Source organism: Xenopus tropicalis, chromosome 1 (assembly GCF_000004195.4).
Source record: "Xenopus tropicalis strain Nigerian chromosome 1, UCB_Xtro_10.0, whole genome shotgun sequence".
NCBI lineage: Eukaryota > Metazoa > Chordata > Amphibia > Anura > Pipidae > Xenopus > Xenopus tropicalis.
Window position 1 is genome coordinate 5,798,562 of NC_030677.2, and position 22,249 is coordinate 5,820,810.

General features: G+C 40.3%; 1 protein-coding gene across 1 annotated transcript in view; it reads left to right on the top strand.

Annotated features, from left to right (window-relative positions):
* Nucleotides 1-5,314: 5,314 nt before the first annotated feature.
* The window catches only part of LOC100494332 (vomeronasal type-2 receptor 26), a 35,954-nt gene continuing 19,019 nt past the window's right edge, over nucleotides 5,315-22,249 (top strand). Inside the window, exons 1-2 of the mRNA XM_031895181.1 lie at nucleotides 5,315-5,875; nucleotides 13,586-13,919. Coding sequence (XP_031751041.1) covers nucleotides 5,315-5,875; nucleotides 13,586-13,919 — 895 coding nt within the window. The remainder of the gene's footprint in view (nucleotides 5,876-13,585; nucleotides 13,920-22,249) is intronic.

Below are 22,249 nucleotides of genomic sequence, written 5' to 3' on the forward strand. Positions count from 1 at the left end.
GCTCCGCCTCCCAACAGCAGCCCAGAGCAAACTGAGCATGTGCAGGAGCCAGATCTTATAGAAGATGGTCTAACAAAGTAACAAGATGGCGGCCCCCTGTGGACAACTTTTTTGGACATTACTTTAATTAGGCTTCTCAACCTCTGGGCTTGTGCAGTAAGTTCATAATGTTTATGTTCAGTATATAAAATACAGCAATTCTAATGATTTTCTATTTTAGAGTATAGTTCTCCTTTAAAGGAGAAGGAAAGGCAAAGTCACTTGGGGGTGCCAAAATGTTAGGCACCCCCAAGTGACTTAAATTGCCTACCTTGTACCCCAGGCTGGTGCCCCTGTTCGGAGAGAACAGCACCAGCCTGGGGTACCTGCAGCACTTCCTGATTCACTCATTTTGGCACCCCTAAGTGACTTTGCCTTTCGTTCTCCTTTAATGATTTCCACTTTCTGGTTCCTAGAAAGATAGTAAGTAAAGGTGTGAGAAGACAGCAAAGCTTAGTGTTTCTGCGATTCTATTAAATCAAGCAATTAAGGTTCCATCTGAATATATTGTCTTGTTGTTATTTCTACAGACAGTGAAAACTGCATCAGATGCGCAGACATAGAATGGCCCAATGAGAAGAGGAATCAGTGTATTGCTAAAATGGAAGACTTTCTCTCCTACACCAGTGATGGGATTTCTGTGTTTTTTTATTCCATCTCTGTTTTATTTTTTCTTCTAAATTTGCTGATATTTGGAGTTTTCATCAGGCACCTTGACACCCCCATAGTGAGAGCCAACAACCGGAGCCTGAGCTTCCTCCTCCTTGTCTCCATCAAGCTGAGCTTCCTCAGTGTGTTTCTGTTCCTCGGTCGCCCTGTGGATATAACCTGCATGCTGCGCATCATCACTTTTGGAATCACCTTCTCCATAGCTGTCTCTTCTCTCCTGGCCAAGACTATCATGGTTTGTGTTGCTTTCAAAGCCACCAAGCCAGGGAGCTCATGGAGAAAATGGCTGGGAGTCAAACTGTCCAATTCTGTAGTCTTGTTCTGCTCATCCATTCAAATAATCATCTGCATGACTTGGTTGGCCATTTCTCCTCCCTTTCAGGAACTGGACATTCACACTTCCCCTGGAACCATCATCATTCAGTGCAATGAGGGCTCAGCTATTGGCTTTTACTCAGTTATTGGGTATATGGGGCTTCTGGCAGCTGTTAGTTTTGTTTTAGCATTTTTAGCTCGGAGCTTACCGGACAGTTTTAATGAGGCCAAGTACATCACTTTCAGCATGCTGCTCTTCTGCAGTGTTTGGATCACAATGATCCCGGCCTATCTGAGCACCAAAGGCAAAAACACTGTGTGTGTGGAGATATTTGCCATACTCACCTCAAGCGCCGGCCTTTTAGCCTCTATATTTCTGCCCAAATGTTATATTATTTTATTAAAATGTCAAATGAACACAAAATCACATTTACTTGGAAATAAACATTAACAGTGCTGAAAAAAACTGTAATATAAAAAACATTCCAGACATTATAAAAATTCTAATTCTAATAAATCTATTATGAAATCTATTTTAGAAGAAAGCATACTGTCTCTGCTTACAAAACTTAATACTGTACATGTGAATCAGCCTTGAAAAAAATGTCATGATTATAAATGTTCATATCTTCATTCAAATTGCGCCATTTGCATACATGATCCATTGGGAGGAGCCTTGGGTACAGAGATCCCACCCCCACATGGGAGAGAATATGGGAGAATGTGGGGTGGAGATTGCTTTGTGCTTCCATCAAGGGAAAACAAGTGTTTGAGAATAAGAGTCAAGGATGTGATGGAACTTGGGTAAAGGACTTTTATTAGTAACAAACGAGCACAGATGTATTTCTATTTCATAGTAGTTTATGTACATGATAAGTGGAACAATGTACCAATATTGACTTCTTTGTTTTTATATAACGCATTTTTTTGTCATGTCACAGCCCCAAGGGGCAAGTTGTAAGTTTGGAAATAAATAATAAAAATCCTTAAAAAATTTGCCGCATTGGTTTTTTTTAAAGGTATTCTGTCACAGGAAAACATGTTTTTTTTAACCCATTAGTTAATAGTGTCCCTCCAACAGCAGAATCCTGCATAGAAATCTATATTTAAAAACAGACATATTCTTACTTTCCCAGGTGCCCACAACCATGTGACTTGTGTGATATCCTTAATGGAGAAGGATCTGGGGGTTTTTGTTGATAACAAGTTGTCTAATTCCAGTCTAATTTCATTCTGTGGCTACTAAAGCAAATAAAGTGCTGTCTTGTATAAAAAGGGCATTGACTCAAGGGATGAAAACATAATTTTGCCTCTTTATAGGTCCCTGGTAAGGCCTCACCTTGAGTATGGGGGGCAGTAACAGTGAGTATGGGGGGCAGTAACAGTGAGTATGGGGGGCAGTAACAGTGAGTATGGGGGACAGTGACAGTGAGTATGGGGGGGCAGTAACAGTGAGTATGGGGGGCAGTAACAGTGAGTATGGGGGGCAGTAACAGTGAGTATGGGGGGCAGTGACTGTGAGTATGGGGGGCAGTAACAGTGAGTATGGGGGGCAGTGACAGTGAGTATGGGGGGCAGTGACAGTGAGTATGGGGGGCAGTAACAGTGAGTATGGGGGGCAGTAACAGTGAGTATGGGGGGCAGTAACAGTGAGTATGGGGGCAGTAACAGTGAGTATGGGGGGCAGTGACAGTGAGTATGGGGGGCAGTAACAGTGAGTATGGGGGCAGTAACAGTGAGTATGCAGTGCAGTTTTGGGCTCCAGTACTTAAGAAGGATATTAATGAGCTGGAGAGAGTGCAGAGACATGCAACTAAACTGGAGATCTAAACTGAGCTCACATCAGTTCAGATCTCCAGAGGGTAAAGTAATGGTATTGGTTCCCAGTACAGTCCATCCATCTCGGAAAGCAGATGTAACTCCCATATTTGTAAATCCAGTATGGGGAGGTGAGGAGAGTTCACAGCACCTACTAAGTAACTTAACTGGAAGTTGTTCTGGGATTCCAGTGAAACGCGTTGGTAAATCCAGCCCTCCAGTGGGAACTAAATACCAGCTGCACAGGGAATAGTCCATGCTAATACAGGCCAAGCTAATGTAGGCCAAGCTAATACAGGCAAAGCTAATACAGGCCAAGCCAATACAGGCCAAGCTAATGTAGGCCAAGATAATACAGGCCATGCTAATATAGGCCATGATAATACAGGCAAAGCTAATACAGGCCAAGCTAATACAGGCCAAGCTAATACAGGCCAAGCTAATCTAGGCCAAGATAATATAGGCCAAACTAATCTAGGCCATGCTAATACAGGCCATGTTATACATTGGAAGATGTAGCAGCCCAGAGATTAGGGAATTATTTGATGATGAGCTTTTTACCTCTTGGCACTTTGTGTCATTGTTTACATTTGTGATTAAATGTTAATCGGCACACACTATGGGCTTGTGCCCCTTTTTATTCATATATTCTAAGTGACTGAAGATTGATCCTCTATAAGGAAACTGCAACTTGATGTGACCTTGGGAGGAACTTTTTCCATTCTATGAACTGTTCTATTCAGCTTTTTCCTTGCCTATACAGGGAAGTTCCTGAGGATATACACAATCATTTGTATTTATACATGCATTAATTTAGTATCTATTCCTGAGCCTACTAACGAATACTGTTGTGACCCATTGGTACCCCCACATTTTTGGTATTTTTTGCACAGTTTGGGCGATGTCTGGTCATGTATAAACTTATTGTTTTTTGCAATCATACCATTCCTTGTACTGCATCAAATGATTCCCTTTTCTCTGTAATAATAAAACAGTACCTGTACTTGATCCCGACTAAGATATAATTACCCCTTATTGGGGCAGAACAGCCCTATTGGGTTTATTTAATGGTTAAATGATTCCCTTTTCTCTGTAATAATAAAACAGTACCTGTACTTGATCCCAACTAAGATATAATTACCCCTTATTGGGGCAGAACAGCCCTATTGGGTTTATTTCATGGTTAAATGATTCCCTTTTCTCTGTAATAATAAAACAGTACCTGTACTTGATCCCAACTAAGATATAATTACCCCTTATTGGGGGCAGAACAGCCCTATTGGGTTTATTTCATGGTTAAATGATTCCCTTTTCTCTGTAATAATAAAACAGTACCTGTACTTGATCCCAACTAAGATATAATTACCCCTTATTGGGGCAGAACAGCCCTATTGGGTTTATTTCATGGTTAAATGATTCCCTTTTCTCTGTAATAATAAAACAGTACCTGTACTTGATCCCAACTAAGATATAATTACCCCTTATTGGGGCAGAACAGCCCTATTGGGTTTATTTAATGGTTAAATGATTCCCTTTTCTCTGTAATAATAAAACAGTACCTGTACTTGATCCCAACTAAGATATAATTACCCCTTATTGGGGCAGAACAGCCCTATTGGGTTTATTTCATGGTTAAATGATTCCCTTTTCTCTGTAATAATAAAACAGTACCTGTACTTGATCCCAACTAAGATATAATTACCCCTTATTGGGGCAGAACAGCCCTATTGGGTTTATTTCATGGTTAAATGATTCCCTTTTCTCTGTAATAATAAAACAGTACCAGTACTTGATCCCAACTAAGATATAATTACCCCTTATTGGGGGCAGAACAGCCCTATTGGGTTTATTTAATGGTTAAATGATTCCCTTTTCTCTGTAATAATAAAACAGTACCTGTACTTGATCCCAACTAAGATATAATTACCCCTTATTGGGGCAGAACAGCCCTATTGGGTTTATTTCATGTTTAAATGATTCCCTTTTCTCTGTAATAATAAAACAGTACCTGTACTTGATCCCAACTAAGATATAATTACCCCTTATTGGGGCAGAACAGCCCTATTGGGTTTATTTCATGGTTAAATGATTCCCTTTTCTCTGTAATAATAAAACAGTACCTGTACTTGATCCCAACTAAGATATAATTACCCCTTATTGGGGGCAGAACAGCCCTATTGGGTTTATTTAATGGTTAAATGATTCCCTTTTCTCTGTAATAATAAAACAGTACCTGTACTTGATCCCAAGTAAGATATAATTACCCCTTATTGGGGCAGAACAGCCCTATTGGGTTTATTTAATGGTTAAATGATTCCCTTTTGGGGGCGTGGCCAACCGCGATGGTGTGAGCACGCAACACTCAGGAGCTCCGTTCTGCAAGGTCATAAAAACGTTCTGAACATAAGCATTAAGGAGCGCTTTTTATTAAATCAGGAAGGGAACTGCAACGGAAGGCACCAGCTACCGAATGATGGGCAAACGGAAGCCTAAAGAGCAGCGGACCACGATGTCCCCATATCTGCACAAGACTCCAGGAGAGAAGCGCGCTGATAGCCAAGATGGCGGCGGCAGTGTGACCCTTGAAACGCTTCCAGAATTGCACTCCCCGCCACACTCTCCAGCCTCACTATATAGCGAGGACGACCCAGCGATACAACATGAAACAGGTCAGTCGGCTGAAAGGGGCACATCTTACACAAATGCGGACACGCTAGATAACTCCCCGGTAACAGCACAGACACTGGCCCACCAACTCTCTCTGCTTAAGGAAGGCCTCTCAGCCACACTCTCTAAAGCTGTAGCGGATGCAGTAGCCACAGCAATTAAAGACATTCATACCAAAATTAGAGAGCTGGGAGACCGCACTGACAAACTAGAATACCTCACTGATGAAGTAATACAGAGGCACACCAACCTGGAAGATGAAAATATGGCGCTTAGGGAAGAAATTTCCCAACTCAAAAACACCTGTGAGGATCTTGAAAACAGATCCCGAAGGCAAAATTTACGTATCAGAGGGGTACCAGAAGAGGTAGGGACAGCGGAAATCCCATAATACCTAAAAGTACTGTTTACTAAAATCTGCCCAGATCTCTCACCCACCTCCAACCAAACCCTCTAGAGACATTGTGGTCTGTTTCCACTATTATGCACAAAAAGAAATGGTGCTAACAAACGCTAGAACAGCATCTTTACTGGAGTACCTTAACCACAGGATCCAAATATTTGCGGATCTCTCCCCAACTACTCAAGCTAAAAGGAGAGAGTTCAGACCACTGACACAGCTTCTCAGAGACAATAAAATTCCCTATCGCTGGGGCTATCCCTTCAGACTTATAGTTCAACACCGCGGGCAAAGCTACACTCTGCATAGCCTGGAAAAACGCCAGCAATTACTGCAAACACTTGGCCTCACTAGCCCAAGACAAAGCAGCCCAACTAAACACTCCCCACTTAAAAGGAGGATAAGCCCACAATGGCACAAAGTACCCGGATCTCCCTCACCTCAAAAGCTGGCCCTAAGCTCATCTGCATCGTCGGGATCCCCGGGCCAAATTACCTGAGATAATGGTATGAACCTACCTTACTGGACCCTGATTTCGAGATGAGAAATACACAAGACAACTACACAGATTGCCTTCTGTAATACAACCATACAAACCTGCGAGAACCCGAGACGACAACTCACTCTTCACTGGTTCGATTTCTACCATACTTTGATACTTAACTTAAGGTGCATTTTACACCCCCCCCCCCTGGAGAGCTGGGAGCCTCCCATTAAGTTCAATAACCACTGAACTTACTCTATTTTACGCTGAAATTTAGCAACCATTACGCTTACATCACACAGTCTGATTTCAGTTATTGTTAAAGACTACTATTTACAAGTTATTTTACTATATATTTCTTTCTTACTTTATTCTATATTCTTACGAATGTTGTATTTACAATACTATACCTGCTGGTTAATCTATGTTATAATATGTTTTGGCCTGGGAGGTCATGTCCCGGATGGGGTGGATCTCCTGCAGGGCGCAGAATCAATAATAGGCAGAAACTATTTCCTTACACATGGTAAATTTTATATCCTTAAACTGTAAAGCTTTAAATTCAATTACAAAACGTTATCTCGCTGTCAAGGAACTTAGAAACCTAAAAGCAGATGTCGCGCTACTGCAGGAGACTCACTTCTCCAGACTTATTGCATGTAAAGTATACTCCAAATACTACCCCGTGGGTTACTACGCATCTTCTGATACTAAAAAGGCAGGGGTCGCCATAGTTGTACATAAAGATTGTCCCCTACAAGTAACAAAAGAAATTAGCGACCCTAAGGGCCACTACCTTATACTGGAAGGCACCCTAGCTGGCCAACCCCTACTTATAGCAAACATCTATGCTCCACATAAAGGGCAAATTAAATTCAGAAAAGTGCTAAATAAAATAACTACCTACCCTACACCCTATGTAATAATTGGTGGGGACTTTAATACCCCTCTATCATAGATAGAGGACAGGTCATATCCCTCCCCAGATACTAGCTCCCATACAATCTCTCGAGAGGTACGGCATCTAGTTAATAAGGCCTCTTTATTTGATATGTGGCGTATAGACCACCCAAGGGCCAGGCAATACTCTTTCTACTCCACAGTGCATAAAGTTCATACTCGCCTGGACTATTTTCTGGTATCACAACCATGTCTTAGCATACAATACTCAACTGAGATCGCACCAATAACATGGTCTGATCATGCCCCAATACAACTTACACTTAACTTAACAAACTGCCCAAAACGAACATCACACTGGAGGTTAAACGAGACCCTCCTACATAGAACAAGCTATAAAGGAGTACTTTACATTAAATGAAGGCACAGTATCATCCCTTCCCACCTTATGGGAAGCCCATAAGGCTACCATAAGAGGCTCTCTTATCGCCATAACTTCAGCAAGGAAAAAAACACAGAAACAACAACTTTATACTCTATTAAACCAATTAAAGGCACTTGAAGCCCAATATAACCAAAACAACTCAGATACTCTGCTCAAAGAGTTACTATCTCTCCGGGCAGATTTGAAAACTTTGCAATTAAAAGAGGTCGAGAAAGCCCTTGTCTGGACTAGACAAAAATTCTATCAGAATGGCGATAACAGTTTTATAGCTACTACACAGAACTATACAACATCAGAAAAGATAGCACCTTACCCTCATCCGACTTGGAGAATTTCTTTCAAAAAGCTAATCTACCTGTATTTCAAGATAGGGACCTAGAATTACTAAATCAAGAAATAACACTAGAAGAAATCACAGCCACCATTAAACACCTACCAAACGGCAAAACACCAGGCCCGGATGGATTTCCATACCAATACTACAAACTATATCAGCAAATCCTCGCCCCATATCTGGTCAAACTTTATAACCAATACTTACAAGGGGAGCCTATACCCTCCTCAGACCTTACATCATACTTATCCCTTATCCCAAAGGAGGGCAAAGACCATACATTATGTGCAAACTACAGGCTGATTGCTCTTTTAAATTCGGATCTAAAAATTTTTTCTAAAATATTAGCAAACCGACTGGCCCCATTACTCCCAAAATTGATCAACCCTGACCAAGTGGGCTTTATACAAGGGCGCCAGGCAGGAGACAACACAAGACGAGTCATAAACACTGTAGAAATAATGCAACGTCAAGGGCACCCAGCTATTGTGTTAAGTCTGGATGCAGAAAAGGCTTTTGACCGCCTTGACTGGCCCTATATGTTTATGCTGTTATGACACCTAAAGCTACAAGGTCCATATCTGACAGCACTTAAAGCTCTCTACTCTACACCTAGTACCTACTTGAAACTACCTGGGAAAACTAACGCCTCTATAAAAATATCTAATGGGACCAGGCAGGGGTGCCCCCTATCTCCCCTTCTATACGCGCTAAGTATAGAACCACTGGCCGCTAGCATAAGAAATGACCCCCAAATCAAAGGAGTCACGATGGGAACAGCAGAATTTAAGATTGCACTGTACGCAGATGATGTAATCCTGACTATTACTTCTCCACATACCTCCTTGCCGGCACTACATAACTTGCTAGAACAATATGGCCTATTGTCAGGCTACAAGGTAAATATTACCAAGACAGAAGCATTAACTATACATATGCCGGACCCAACAGCCCAAACCCTTAGAGCTAAATATAAGTATAAATGGAAAACAGACTACATCTCATACCTAGGAACCAAAATCACCCCCAAATGTGAAGACTTATTTACCCAAAACTTTACCCCACTAGCCAAAATGACTAAAGCGAATTTTCGCAAATGGGACACCTTAAGTATATCCTGTGCAAAATTGGGAAGAGCTAGCACCGTCCACACTAACTGTATATGAAAGTAATGAAAATATGGGGGTAACGTGCAACTGAAGTAAAATTATGAAACAAGAGAAGGAGAAACAGGAATATACTCGCAAAGGGTTATTCCTATTGTAGACTTCAGAACACTGCACCGTAAACCCACAACGAAAAATAATTGTCAGGTAGTTTAATTAATCAGGATTGGTAGGAAAATTAAGACTTAACTTTTATTACTAAATTTTTAAAAAAATATAATTTGTCACAGACAAAACCCCATTAAAAACGCGTAAGGTGAAAATGCAACTCCAAAGAGATCTGTAACACACTATGAGGCTGTTCAGAGTTCACCCATCTCATAAGGCTCGCTACAATGTTTCAGCTTGCAGAGTAGCCATTATGCTTCCACTCTCCCAGCCATAGATACTATTGTAGCAGAATTGTTGCCAAAAAGAGAACGAGAATCTAGTTATTTTGTGATCTAAGATCACTGTTTAACCAACTAGGGAATTTAACCCCGTTATAATTAGGTAAAGAGTGCGAATTTCTGTTTAGCAAAAGGCTATCATACAGTAATTTGGGTATCCAACAACCCTAAATAAAGCATAGGTAACCCTGTGTTTCAGCCCAGTCTCTTATTTATAGATTGCAGCACCCCCGCTTGTTAAAATGCACATCATTCGTGCAACCCGTTCAGCCCGCCCTTCCAGTCACCGAGCCCCACATCAACACCCGCTCATTCCCCCCTAACGCCCGACGCGCGTTTCGCTCCTATACACTCGGAGCTTTCTCAAGGACTAGCGCGCGCCCCCAAGTTACCGGCTTTTAAATTTCCTATAGCGATTGCTATTGGACAGATCGCGTCTGCCTCGGGACTTCCCCTATGACGTCATCAAAGGACCCGGACTGCACCGTCTGTTACAGCTTCTCTTAACACAGAAGATACAAATCGTCTATAGATGCTGCCAGAGGGGGCGCTATGTTAACTTATCAAAAAATAATAATCAAAGAGCAGAGATAAGTGGAATATCATGAATTAAAGATAAAGGAGATTTGTAATTAATCCAAAAATGCGTTCAAAGTAATACTTTTATTCAGGCCATTGGGAGATAGTGAGTTTAGTAAGAAAATCCACTCACTCTCTTTTTTGATGAGGGCTTTGTCGAGATCACCCCCCCGTAATCCTAGGCTGATTTTACTGAGCCCAGACATTCTCAGTCCCATACTTTTTCCCTCATGTTTTTCATAGAAATGCCTGGCAATGGGGGTCATTTTTGTATTACTGCCGGCATCTATGTTTGAGTGTTCAATATTTCTGACATGTTCAAGTAGTCTGTCCTTTAGCATCCTATTTGTTTTTCCCACATATTGTTTGCCACACGGGCAAGTGATGAGGTAGATGATGCTTTCAGATCGACAGTTGAAGAAGTCCCTGACTTCGTGTCTGGTATTGAACCTGTCCATTACTGAATTAAGATTATATATATATTTGCAAGCTTTACATCGGCCACAAGTATATGTCCCCTTTAGATTCATGTTGTTAATTTGAACAGAGGATTGAAAATGACTGGAGACAAGTTTATCCCTCAAATTGGGGGATCTCCTACAGCATGTACTCGGGAATTCTCCCACGTATTTGCGTAGAGTAATATCAGTACGTAACACATGCCAATGTTTTTTTAGAATAGCAGTGATTAGGGGCCATTGATTATTGAAAGTGCTAACAAACCGTATACATTCTTCTGATGATTGAGTTTTCCTCTGGCCTGTCAACAGAAGGTTAGTGCGCTTAAGACCACAGGCACGGTGGTAAGCATGTTTAACTATCCTTCCACTGTAGCCTCTGTCTCTGAGCCTGGTCATCAATTCTTTAGCTCTTTGGACAAACAGGGTGTGATCAGAACAATTACGTCTGAGTCTGATAAACTCACCATACGGAATTGCTTTTTTTGTAGATTTTAAATGGTGGCTCTGAAAATGTAAAATAGAATTGGTTGCAGTTGGTTTTCTATAAAGATCAGTTGTAAGCACACCATCAGCCATAACATAGATGGAAATATCCAGAAAATCAATTTTATGAGTATTATAAGTATGGGTGAGTCTAATATTGAGGCTATTCTCATTTAATTTTGAAAGGAAATCATCTAGTAATGCTGTGGTGCCTGTCCATAAGAAAAACAGATCGTCGATATAGCGAAACCAGTCCAAAACAAATTGAGTATAGTGTGTTAGTTCATCATTGAAGACCCAATTCGCTTCCCACCACCCCAAAAATAGGTTGGCATATGTAGGGGCAAAGGCAGCTCCCATTGCCACACCCCGTTGTTGTAAGTAGAATTTATTGTTGAAAATAAAAAAATTATGTGTCAAACAAAATTGTGTAATAGAAATAATAAAATCAATGTATTGCGGGTCCCAATCGCTCTCCGTCTCAAGAAAGAACCTAATGGCCATTAAGCCAAATTTGTGCAGAATACATGTATATAGGGACTCAACATCGCATGTTACCAGAATTGTGCCAGGTGGTACCTTAACATTCTCAATTTTTGATAGTAAATCGCTCGTGTCGCGTGTGTATGAAGGTAGATTGCACACAAACGGGCGCAGTTTCTTATCAATATATATACTAGCCTTTTCGCACAGATTCCCGTTCCCTGAAACTATCGGTCTCCCAGGGGGTTTAATAATATTTTTGTGAATCTTGGGTAGCATGTAGAAAGTAGGAGTCCTAGAGTGTGTATTCTTTAAAGCTTTAAATTCGGGTTTGGTGAGTAGCCCCGTTTGGTAACCGTCTAAAATGATAACATTATATGACTCTCGGAAGGCAGAAGTTGGATCATGATGCAATTTGCTATAGCATTTAGTATCAGTCAGCTGTTTGAGTGCCTCAGCTATATATAAAATTTTTGGCCAGATCACAACATTGCCCCCCTTGTCCGATGGTTTAATAACTACATCATCCCACTTCTTAATTTGTGAAAAAAAGAGAGTGAGTGGATTTTCTTACTAAACTCACTATCTCCCAATGGCCTGAATAAAAGTATTACTTTGAACGCATTTTTGGATTAATTACAAATCTCCTTTATCTTTAATTCATGATATTCCACTTATCTCTGCTCTTTGATTATTATTTTTTGATAAGTTAACATAGCGCCCCCTCTGGCAGCATCTATAGACGATTTGTATCTTCTGTGTTAAGAGAAGCTGTAACAGACGGTGCAGTCCGGGTCCTTTGATGACGTCATAGGGGAAGTCCCGAGGCAGACGCGATCTGTCCAATAGCAATCGCTATAGGAAATTTAAAAGCCGGTAACTTGGGGGCGCGCGCTAGTCCTTGAGAAAGCTCCGAGTGTATAGGAGCGAAACGCGCGTCGGGCGTTAGGGGGGAATGAGCGGGTGTTGATGTGGGGCTCGGTGACTGGAAGGGCGGGCTGAACGGGTTGCACGAATGATGTGCATTTTAACAAGCGGGGGTGCTGCAATCTATAAATAAGAGACTGGGCTGAAACACAGGGTTACCTATGCTTTATTTAGGGTTGTTGGATACCCAAATTACTGTATGATAGCCTTTTGCTAAACAGAAATTCGCACTCTTTACCTAATTATAACGGGGTTAAATTCCCTAGTTGGTTAAACAGTGATCTTAGATCACAAAATAACTAGATTCTCGTTCTCTTTTTGGCAACAATTCTGCTACAATAGTATCTATGGCTGGGAGAGTGGAAGCATAATGGCTACTCTGCAAGCTGAAACATTGTAGCGAGCCTTATGAGATGGGTGAACTCTGAACAGCCTCATAGTGTGTTACAGATCTCTTTGGAGTTGCATTTTCACCTTACGCGTTTTTAATGGGGTTTTGTCTGTGACAAATTATATTTTTTTAAAAATTTAGTAATAAAAGTTAAGTCTTAATTTTCCTACCAATCCTGATTAATTAAACTACCTGACAATTATTTTTCGTTGTGGGTTTACGGTGCAGTGTTCTGAAGTCTACAATAGGAATAACCCTTTGCGAGTATATTCCTGTTTCTCCTTCTCTTGTTTCATAATTTTACTTCAGTTGCACGTTACCCCCATATTTTCATTACTTTCATATACAGTTAGTGTGGACGGTGCTAGCTCTTCCCAATTTTGCACTATATATCTATCACCAGGGTTTCCTGGTTTTCTCTGCCTGCACACACATCTAACTGATATACAATGGCTCAGTGGCCTAATATTCAGTCTCGATTTGATAAATGGAACACTCAGGCATCAGATGTTTTCTCAGCCAGTGCTCCATCTGAGAGTGATCCAAATCAGAGTTGGAGAACTTTGATTCAAGAATATCAAACGAAACAACTAAAATTAACTAAATCTTGGTGGACTTCTTGTTCATATCAAAAGTATATGGACAATAATGTCATCCCCCGAGGACTACGTATCAAGGTCTTTCCCTCATTTGAGATGACCGATCTGAGTTTCAAGTCCGAGTGGGAAAAAACATTACATCAGTGCTCTTTAAAGCTGGTCCAATTACTATCAGACTATGAAAAGAAAGTCGTTTCTGAGCTTACTATCCAAATCAAAGAGATAGAAGATAAACTTCAGGCTATTAAAGATCAGGATATGGTAACTAAACAACTAGTTCGCATCAACACCGAGATCGATCGTTTAGAACATGAAATCATAGATAATAAACGTCAGAAATATTTAAGGGATATTCATGATTATGATGTTGGTATGGTGTATAAATGGTCCAAACCCATCAGAAAGTCATATGGAGGGAAATCCCTTCAAGCAACTACATCTGCGTCAGAATTATCTGACTCTGAAACCACTTCAACCAATGTGGAAACACCGTCCCAATCAACCCCAATTACTTCTCAGTCCTCTTTTTTAAGAAAAAGAGAATACGGAGGGGGGGACAGAAATTTAAGAGACAGAGAGAGGTGGGCCTATCCCCGGCAGAATCAGTGGGAACCCCAGCAGGGCAGAACACGATTCAGGGGACGCCGATACTAACTATTGTCAATTTAAGTGATCACATTTTGACTTCTGATCAGTCCAGTGTATTTTCAAAAGGTCTCTCCTTTTCTCCAAGCTGTAATGTCTCTAAATTTGAACTTTATAAAGATTTATTTTCCTTCTGTCGCAAATTACTTCTCAAAAAACATTTTGATAGAGACCCTGAACTCTCATTAAGTGATCTATGCAACCCCTTGGCAGTAATTTCCGACCGCTCTAACCCTCACGATTTAGCTATTACTGAACAGGATACAAAATATTTCTTAGAAGCCCTATCTGATCTTAACGAACTTCTATTAGAAAATCAAGATACCCATTCAGTTATTAAACCCAAAAGCACCTTCATGCCTCCAAAAAATACGAGCTCCGCTGTCACTACTTTTGGAGAGCTGGTGATGAGCGATTTTCTTAAATTACCGAGTACGGGATCCTCCAATTTAAGCCAAGGGGAGAGATCAGCCATTTCACAAATTAAGAAGTGGGATGATGTAGTTATTAAACCATCGGACAAGGGGGGCAATGTTGTGATCTGGCCAAAAATTTTATATATAGCTGAGGCACTCAAACAGCTGACTGATACTAAATGCTATAGCAAATTGCATCATGATCCAACTTCTGCCTTCCGAGAGTCATATAATGTTATCATTTTAGACGGTTACCAAACGGGGCTACTCACCAAACCCGAATTTAAAGCTTTAAAGAATACACACTCTAGGACTCCTACTTTCTACATGCTACCCAAGATTCACAAAAATATTATTAAACCCCCTGGGAGACCGATAGTTTCAGGGAACGGGAATCTGTGCGAAAAGGCTAGTATATATATTGATAAGAAACTGCGCCCGTTTGTGTGCAATCTACCTTCATACACACGCGACACGAGCGATTTACTATCAAAAATTGAGAATGTTAAGGTACCACCTGGCACAATTCTGGTAACATGCGATGTTGAGTCCCTATATACATGTATTCTGCACAAATTTGGCTTAATGGCCATTAGGTTCTTTCTTGAGACGGAGAGCGATTGGGACCCGCAATACATTGATTTTATTATTTCTATTACACAATTTTGTTTGACACATAATTTTTTTATTTTCAACAATAAATTCTACTTACAACAACGGGGTGTGGCAATGGGAGCTGCCTTTGCCCCTACATATGCCAACCTATTTTTGGGGTGGTGGGAAGCGAATTGGGTCTTCAATGATGAACTAACACACTATACTCAATTTGTTTTGGACTGGTTTCGCTATATCGACGATCTGTTTTTCTTATGGACAGGCACCACAGCATTACTAGATGATTTCCTTTCAAAATTAAATGAGAATAGCCTCAATATTAGACTCACCCATACTTATAATACTCATAAAATTGATTTTCTGGATATTTCCATCTATGTTATGGCTGATGGTGTGCTTACAACTGATCTTTATAGAAAACCAACTGCAACCAATTCTATTTTACATTTTCAGAGCCACCATTTAAAATCTACAAAAAAAGCAATTCCGTATGGTGAGTTTATCAGACTCAGACGTAATTGTTCTGATCACACCCTGTTTGTCCAAAGAGCTAAAGAATTGATGACCAGGCTCAGAGACAGAGGCTACAGTGGAAGGATAGTTAAACATGCTTACCACCGTGCCTGTGGTCTTAAGCGCACTAACCTTCTGTTGACAGGCCAGAGGAAAACTCAATCATCAGAAGAATGTATACGGTTTGTTAGCACTTTCAATAATCAATGGCCCCTAATCACTGCTATTCTAAAAAAACATTGGCATGTGTTACGTACTGATATTACTCTATGCAAATACGTGGGAGAATTCCCGAGTACATGCTGTAGGAGATCCCCCAATTTGAGGGATAAACTTGTCTCCAGTCATTTTCAATCCTCTGTTCAAATTAACAACATGAATCTAAAGGGGACATATACTTGTGGCCGATGTAAAGCTTGCAAATATATATATAATCTTAATTCAGTAATGGACAGGTTCAATACCAGACACGAAGTCAGGGACTTCTTCAACTGTCGATCTGAAAGCATCATCTACCTCATCACTTGCCCGTGTGGCAAACAATATGTGGGAAAAACAAATAGGATGCTAAAGGACAGACTACTTGAACATGTCAGAAATATTGAACACTCAAACATAGATGCCGGCAGTAATACAAAAATGACCCCCATTGCCAGGCATTTCTATGAAAAACATGAGGGAAAAAGTATGGGACTGAGAATGTCTGGGCTCAGTAAAATCAGCCTAGGATTACGGGGGGGTGATCTCGACAAAGCCCTCATCAAAAAAGAGAGTGAGTGGATTTTCTTACTAAACTCACTATCTCCCAATGGCCTGAATAAAAGTATTACTTTGAACGCATTTTTGGATTAATTACAAATCTCCTTTATCTTTAATTCATGATATTCCACTTATCTCTGCTCTTTGATTATTATTTTTTGATAAGTTAACATAGCGCCCCCTCTGGCAGCATCTATAGACGATTTGTATCTTCTGTGTTAAGAGAAGCTGTAACAGACGGTGCAGTCCGGGTCCTTTGATGACGTCATAGGGGAAGTCCCGAGGCAGACGCGATCTGTCCAATAGCAATCGCTATAGGAAATTTAAAAGCCGGTAACTTGGGGGCGCGCGCTAGTCCTTGAGAAAGCTCCGAGTGTATAGGAGCGAAACGCGCGTCGGGCGTTAGGGGGGAATGAGCGGGTGTTGATGTGGGGCTCGGTGACTGGAAGGGCGGGCTGAACGGGTTGCACGAATGATGTGCATTTTAACAAGCGGGGGTGCTGCAATCTATAAATAAGAGACTGGGCTGAAACACAGGGTTACCTATGCTTTATTTAGGGTTGTTGGATACCCAAATTACTGTATGATAGCCTTTTGCTAAACAGAAATTCGCACTCTTTACCTAATTATAACGGGGTTAAATTCCCTAGTTGGTTAAACAGTGATCTTAGATCACAAAATAACTAGATTCTCGTTCTCTTTTTGGCAACAATTCTGCTACAATAGTATCTATGGCTGGGAGAGTGGAAGCATAATGGCTACTCTGCAAGCTGAAACATTGTAGCGAGCCTTATGAGATGGGTGAACTCTGAACAGCCTCATAGTGTGTTACAGATCTCTTTGGAGTTGCATTTTCACCTTACGCGTTTTTAATGGGGTTTTGTCTGTGACAAATTATATTTTTTTAAAAATTTAGTAATAAAAGTTAAGTCTTAATTTTCCTACCAATCCTGATTAATTAAACTACCTGACAATTATTTTTCGTTGTGGGTTTACGGTGCAGTGTTCTGAAGTCTACAATAGGAATAACCCTTTGCGAGTATATTCCTGTTTCTCCTTCTCTTGTTAAGTATATCCTGGTTTGGCAAAATAGCCTCAATTAAAATGAATATATTACCCAAATTTTTATACCTTTTTGAAACTTTGCCTATAGAAATCCCACTAAGATTCTTTAAAGAAATGCAAACTGCTTTTAACGATTTTGTATGGGGTCACAAATACCATAGGATCAATAAAAAGGTACTCAATACCTCCAACACCCAAGGAGGCCTAGGGCTTCCAGCCCTCCAAAGGTACTATGAAGCAGCACATACCCGACAAATCTTAGCATGGTCATCATGGTCTTCCGAAATAACATGGGTAAAAATGGAAAATATACAATTTAACCCATACCACCCTAACATATGGTTCTGGTCACACCAAAACCATGCATTACCTAAGGTTAATATGCTAAAAGCAACTGCGTTTACACTTAAAATATGGGGAAAGGTTAGATCAAAGTATAAACTCAGCTCTTTATACTCCCCTCTGACTGCAGTTCTGGGCAACCCGATGTTTCAACCCCTGGTCACAGCCTTACCCACCCAGGCCGGAGAAAGAATCTCCTTATTTACGGTTAAAGATCTGCTTAACCCCAACCTAACATCCATCTTACCTCTTGAAACCTTACAACAAAAGATCCCAAGTTTCCGACTCCACTGGTATATATATTTCCAATTAAGACATTTCTTAGAACCGTTTATAAAGCACTTTAGGGATAATCCACATACCCTATTTGAGTCTTTGGCATATAGAGGTCTTCCCCAAAAGGGCTTGATATCTAGAATATATGCTCTGATTAATGACCCATTTCTTGAACAGGGCTACAAACATTCATATATGCTGAAATGGGAAGAGGTAATAGGAGTAGAAACTACAATGGAGGACTGGAACCTCATTTGGGGGAATGCAAAAACAAGCGTAACATGCACCAAACAAAAAGAGAACTTGTATAAAATACAAATGTTCTGGTACCTCACCCCAATGAGACTGAACAAAATATATCCAGAATGCCCACAGACATGCTGGAGGTGTGGGGGGGCTACAGGAGATTTACCACATATATTTTGGTTCTGTCCGCTTCTGCAAACTCTATGGGATGAGACCCGAGACCTGCTGACATCCCTTATGCATCAAAAGATTCAAAAAAGCATAACTACTTTCCTGCTAGGCAGACCTATAACTGGTCTCACCAGATCGCAGCAAAAACTCGCCAACCACATCCTAACTGCAATACGCATATCTATAGCATCCAAATGGAAAACAGCAACTCTCCCAACTTGGAAAGAACTCTGCCAAAGAATTGAAAGCAACAGGAACTTCGAATCCAGGATTGCTCACCTCCACAACAAGACCCCGACATACCTAAAAGTCTGGTCCACATGGGAGCTCCGAGCACCCACACAAGGAGAATAAAGACAAGCTGAGGTAACAACGAAAAGCTACCAACACCCCAGAACCACCACAGCCAGCAGAACTTAGATTCACTACCATTAATATATTTGCCATGTATCTTTCTGTTCTCTTTTCCTTTTTCCTTTCTTTCTTTATCTTTGTTTAACACTCTTTATTTGCTATATAAACAGTTTTATGCAAAAAATCAATAAAAATATAAGTAACCAAAAAAAATGATTCCCTTTTCTCTGTAATAATAAAACAGTACCTGTACTTGATCCCAACTAAGTTATAATTACCCCTTATTGGGGCAGAACAGCCCTATTGGGTTTATTTATTGGTTAAATGATTCCCTTTTCTTTGTAATAATAAAACAGTACCTGTACTTGATCCCAACTAAGATATAATGACCCCTTATTGGGGCAGAACAGCCCTATTGGGTTTATTTAATGGTTAAATGATCCAATTTTCTCTGTAATAATAAAACAGTACCTGTACTTGATCCCAACTAAGATATAATTACTCCTTATTGGAGCCAAAACAATTCTGTTGGGTTTAATTAGTGTTTAAATCATTTTTTAGTAGACTTAAGGTAAGAGTTTCGAATTACGGAAAGACCCCTTATCCAGAATCCCTCAGGTCTCAAGCATTCTGGATAGCAGGTCCCATACCTGTACATGATGGGTCATTTATATAATATTACAGAATGTGTAAAGTGCAATCAGCTTTTTTTTACACATTACACACTGGGTTCTGCTGTTTGGGAACTGGCAAGGGTTGATAAATACAGTCTATATTAGCCAGCACTGAATTGCTATGGGGCAGGATGGACATAGGCACCCCACCTACTCATCTCTAACTTGCAAGTATGAATAAGGCATAATCATGCACCCCTTAGCCCTTTCACTGCCAACCGTTTTGGACAAAGCGGAACTTCTACTGCCAGACAGTTTTTGAACATTTTGCACTGTATCACTTTAGGGGCCTTTCCTCGGGGGACTTTTAGTTTACCCAGGAAAACAATTTCTCACTTGTATAGGTCAAATACTCCCAGCAGGACACTACCAAATTCCCAAAGCACTGCTCCAGAAAGCTGCATACTTTAGATTTCCAGGCCTAAAATTCCACTAACAGGTTTATCCCAGAAAATTATACATTTTTAAAAATATCAGATTCTGGGGAATCCAGAATAGGTAGAACTGTCTGTCTACCTCAAACTACCAAGTCGCAATGCTTTCCTAAAGTTATTGGTTTTTATCAAAATTTGTGAATTTTTTTAAAAATCACTTCAAAGCTTCCAGTCTATAGTATCTTATATCCTACAGGTCATAAAGTAACCAAATAAAAAACCCTAAATATGAATGCCAGGGGACACTGAACAGTTTGATGCCCAATATGTATAGGTTTACCTAAGTATGTGGCATGTAGGGGCCCCAATGGGAACATACCCCCATATGTACTGACATTTCTGTCATTTCAGCTGCAAAATCAACACATTTACATTTACATCATTATATGTGGAATAAAGCTAGTATAAAGTACACTCATCCCAGAAAGTCATATATTTTTGGAAAGTACACATTCCCCTGAATTCAAAATAGGTACCCATGTCTTTCTACTCCAAAGTACCAAGCCGCAAAGCTTTTCTAAAGTTGGCAATTTTGATGACATTTCCAAAAATCCTGTCAAAGCTTCCAGTTTGCAGCATCTTATCTCCCACGTATCATTAGGTACCAAGGTAAAACACCCTGAATTTGAATGCCAGGGGTCCACTGAACAGTTTGATGCCCAATATGTATAGGTTTATCTAAGTATGTGGCATGTAGGGGCCCCAATGTGATTATACCTCCATATGTACTGTCATTTCAGCTCCTGCAAAATCAACACATTTACATGCTTTATATAGGATAACGCTACAAAAAAGTATGCTCAGTACAGAAAACTATATATTTTTGGAAAGTACACATTCCCCTGAATCTAAAATAGGCACCCATTTCTTTTTACTCTAAAATACGAAGCGGCAAAACTTTCCTAAGTCTGGCGATTTTTATGACATTTCCAAAAATCACCTCAAAACTTCCATATTCCACATCCTTATTTTCTACAGGCCATTAGGTACCAAGATAAAACACCTTAAATATGAACCCCAGATGCCTACTGAACAGTTTGATGCCCACTTTACATAGGTTTATCAAAGGACATGGCGCTGAGAGACCCCAAAATATACCTTGTGCCACTAATTTCATGGCTTACATTTACCTAATTCATAAACACATGGCAGTTTTATGAGGGGTAGAAACTGTAGAAATGTAGGGTAACCCCTAAAAGCTATATCTTTTTGGTAAGTACACATTCTGATAAATCCAACATGGGTAAAGAAGACTTTCTATGCCAAAGTACTAATTTGGAAAGCTTTCCTAAAGTTAATGGTTTTTATGACTTTTCTGAAAAAGGCCTAAAATTGTAGCAATTTGCCATATTTATCTTACAGCATTTCTTACATATAATGACACATCACCCTAAATATGAATGCCAGTGGTCTACTTAACAGTTTGATGCCCAATATGCAAAGATTTACCAAAGTATGTGGTGTACAGAGGCACCCAAATGAAAATAGTGCATAGGAATTTTCTCAGCTGCCAACTCAATTTCTGCAAAAAAAGCCCAATGACCATGTATTATGTGCCGTAAGACCCCCTAACTATACAGAGACCCCCAGAAAACCATATATTTTTGGAAAGTACACATTCTGACAAATCCAACATGGGTAAAGAGTCCTTTCTACACCAAAGTACCAACCTGCAAAGCTTTCCTAAAGTTAGTGGATTTTATGACATTTCAGAAAATCGCATAAAAATGAAGACAAGTCTTATACAAGTCTTATAAAACCGCCTTCCCAAGTTACGTATATATTTAGTAAAAAATATAATTACTGGGTATAAAAGCTTCACAGTGTAAATGTATTTTTACAGTTACATAGTTAAGTTGGGTTGGGCAGTTGGTTATTGACTAACAATTACAATGTGACATTTCCAGAATAGATGGGAGCTCCCTCAGGTGCCGGTGCCTATATTCATTCTACTGAGCAAATCCTCTCTCTGCTCTCTATAAAATGAGGGTTGGATGAGCCGGGCCCCTTACTCTGTTCTACACACACAGCCCAACCCTGGGGCCCCTGTGTCTCTCTGTGCCACTGACTGTTACTGGGGCAAATCCTCTCTCTGCTCTCTATAAAATGAGGGTTGGATGAGCCGGGCCCCTTACTCTGTTCTACACACACAGCCCAACCCTGGGGCCCCTGTGTCTCTCTGTGCCACTG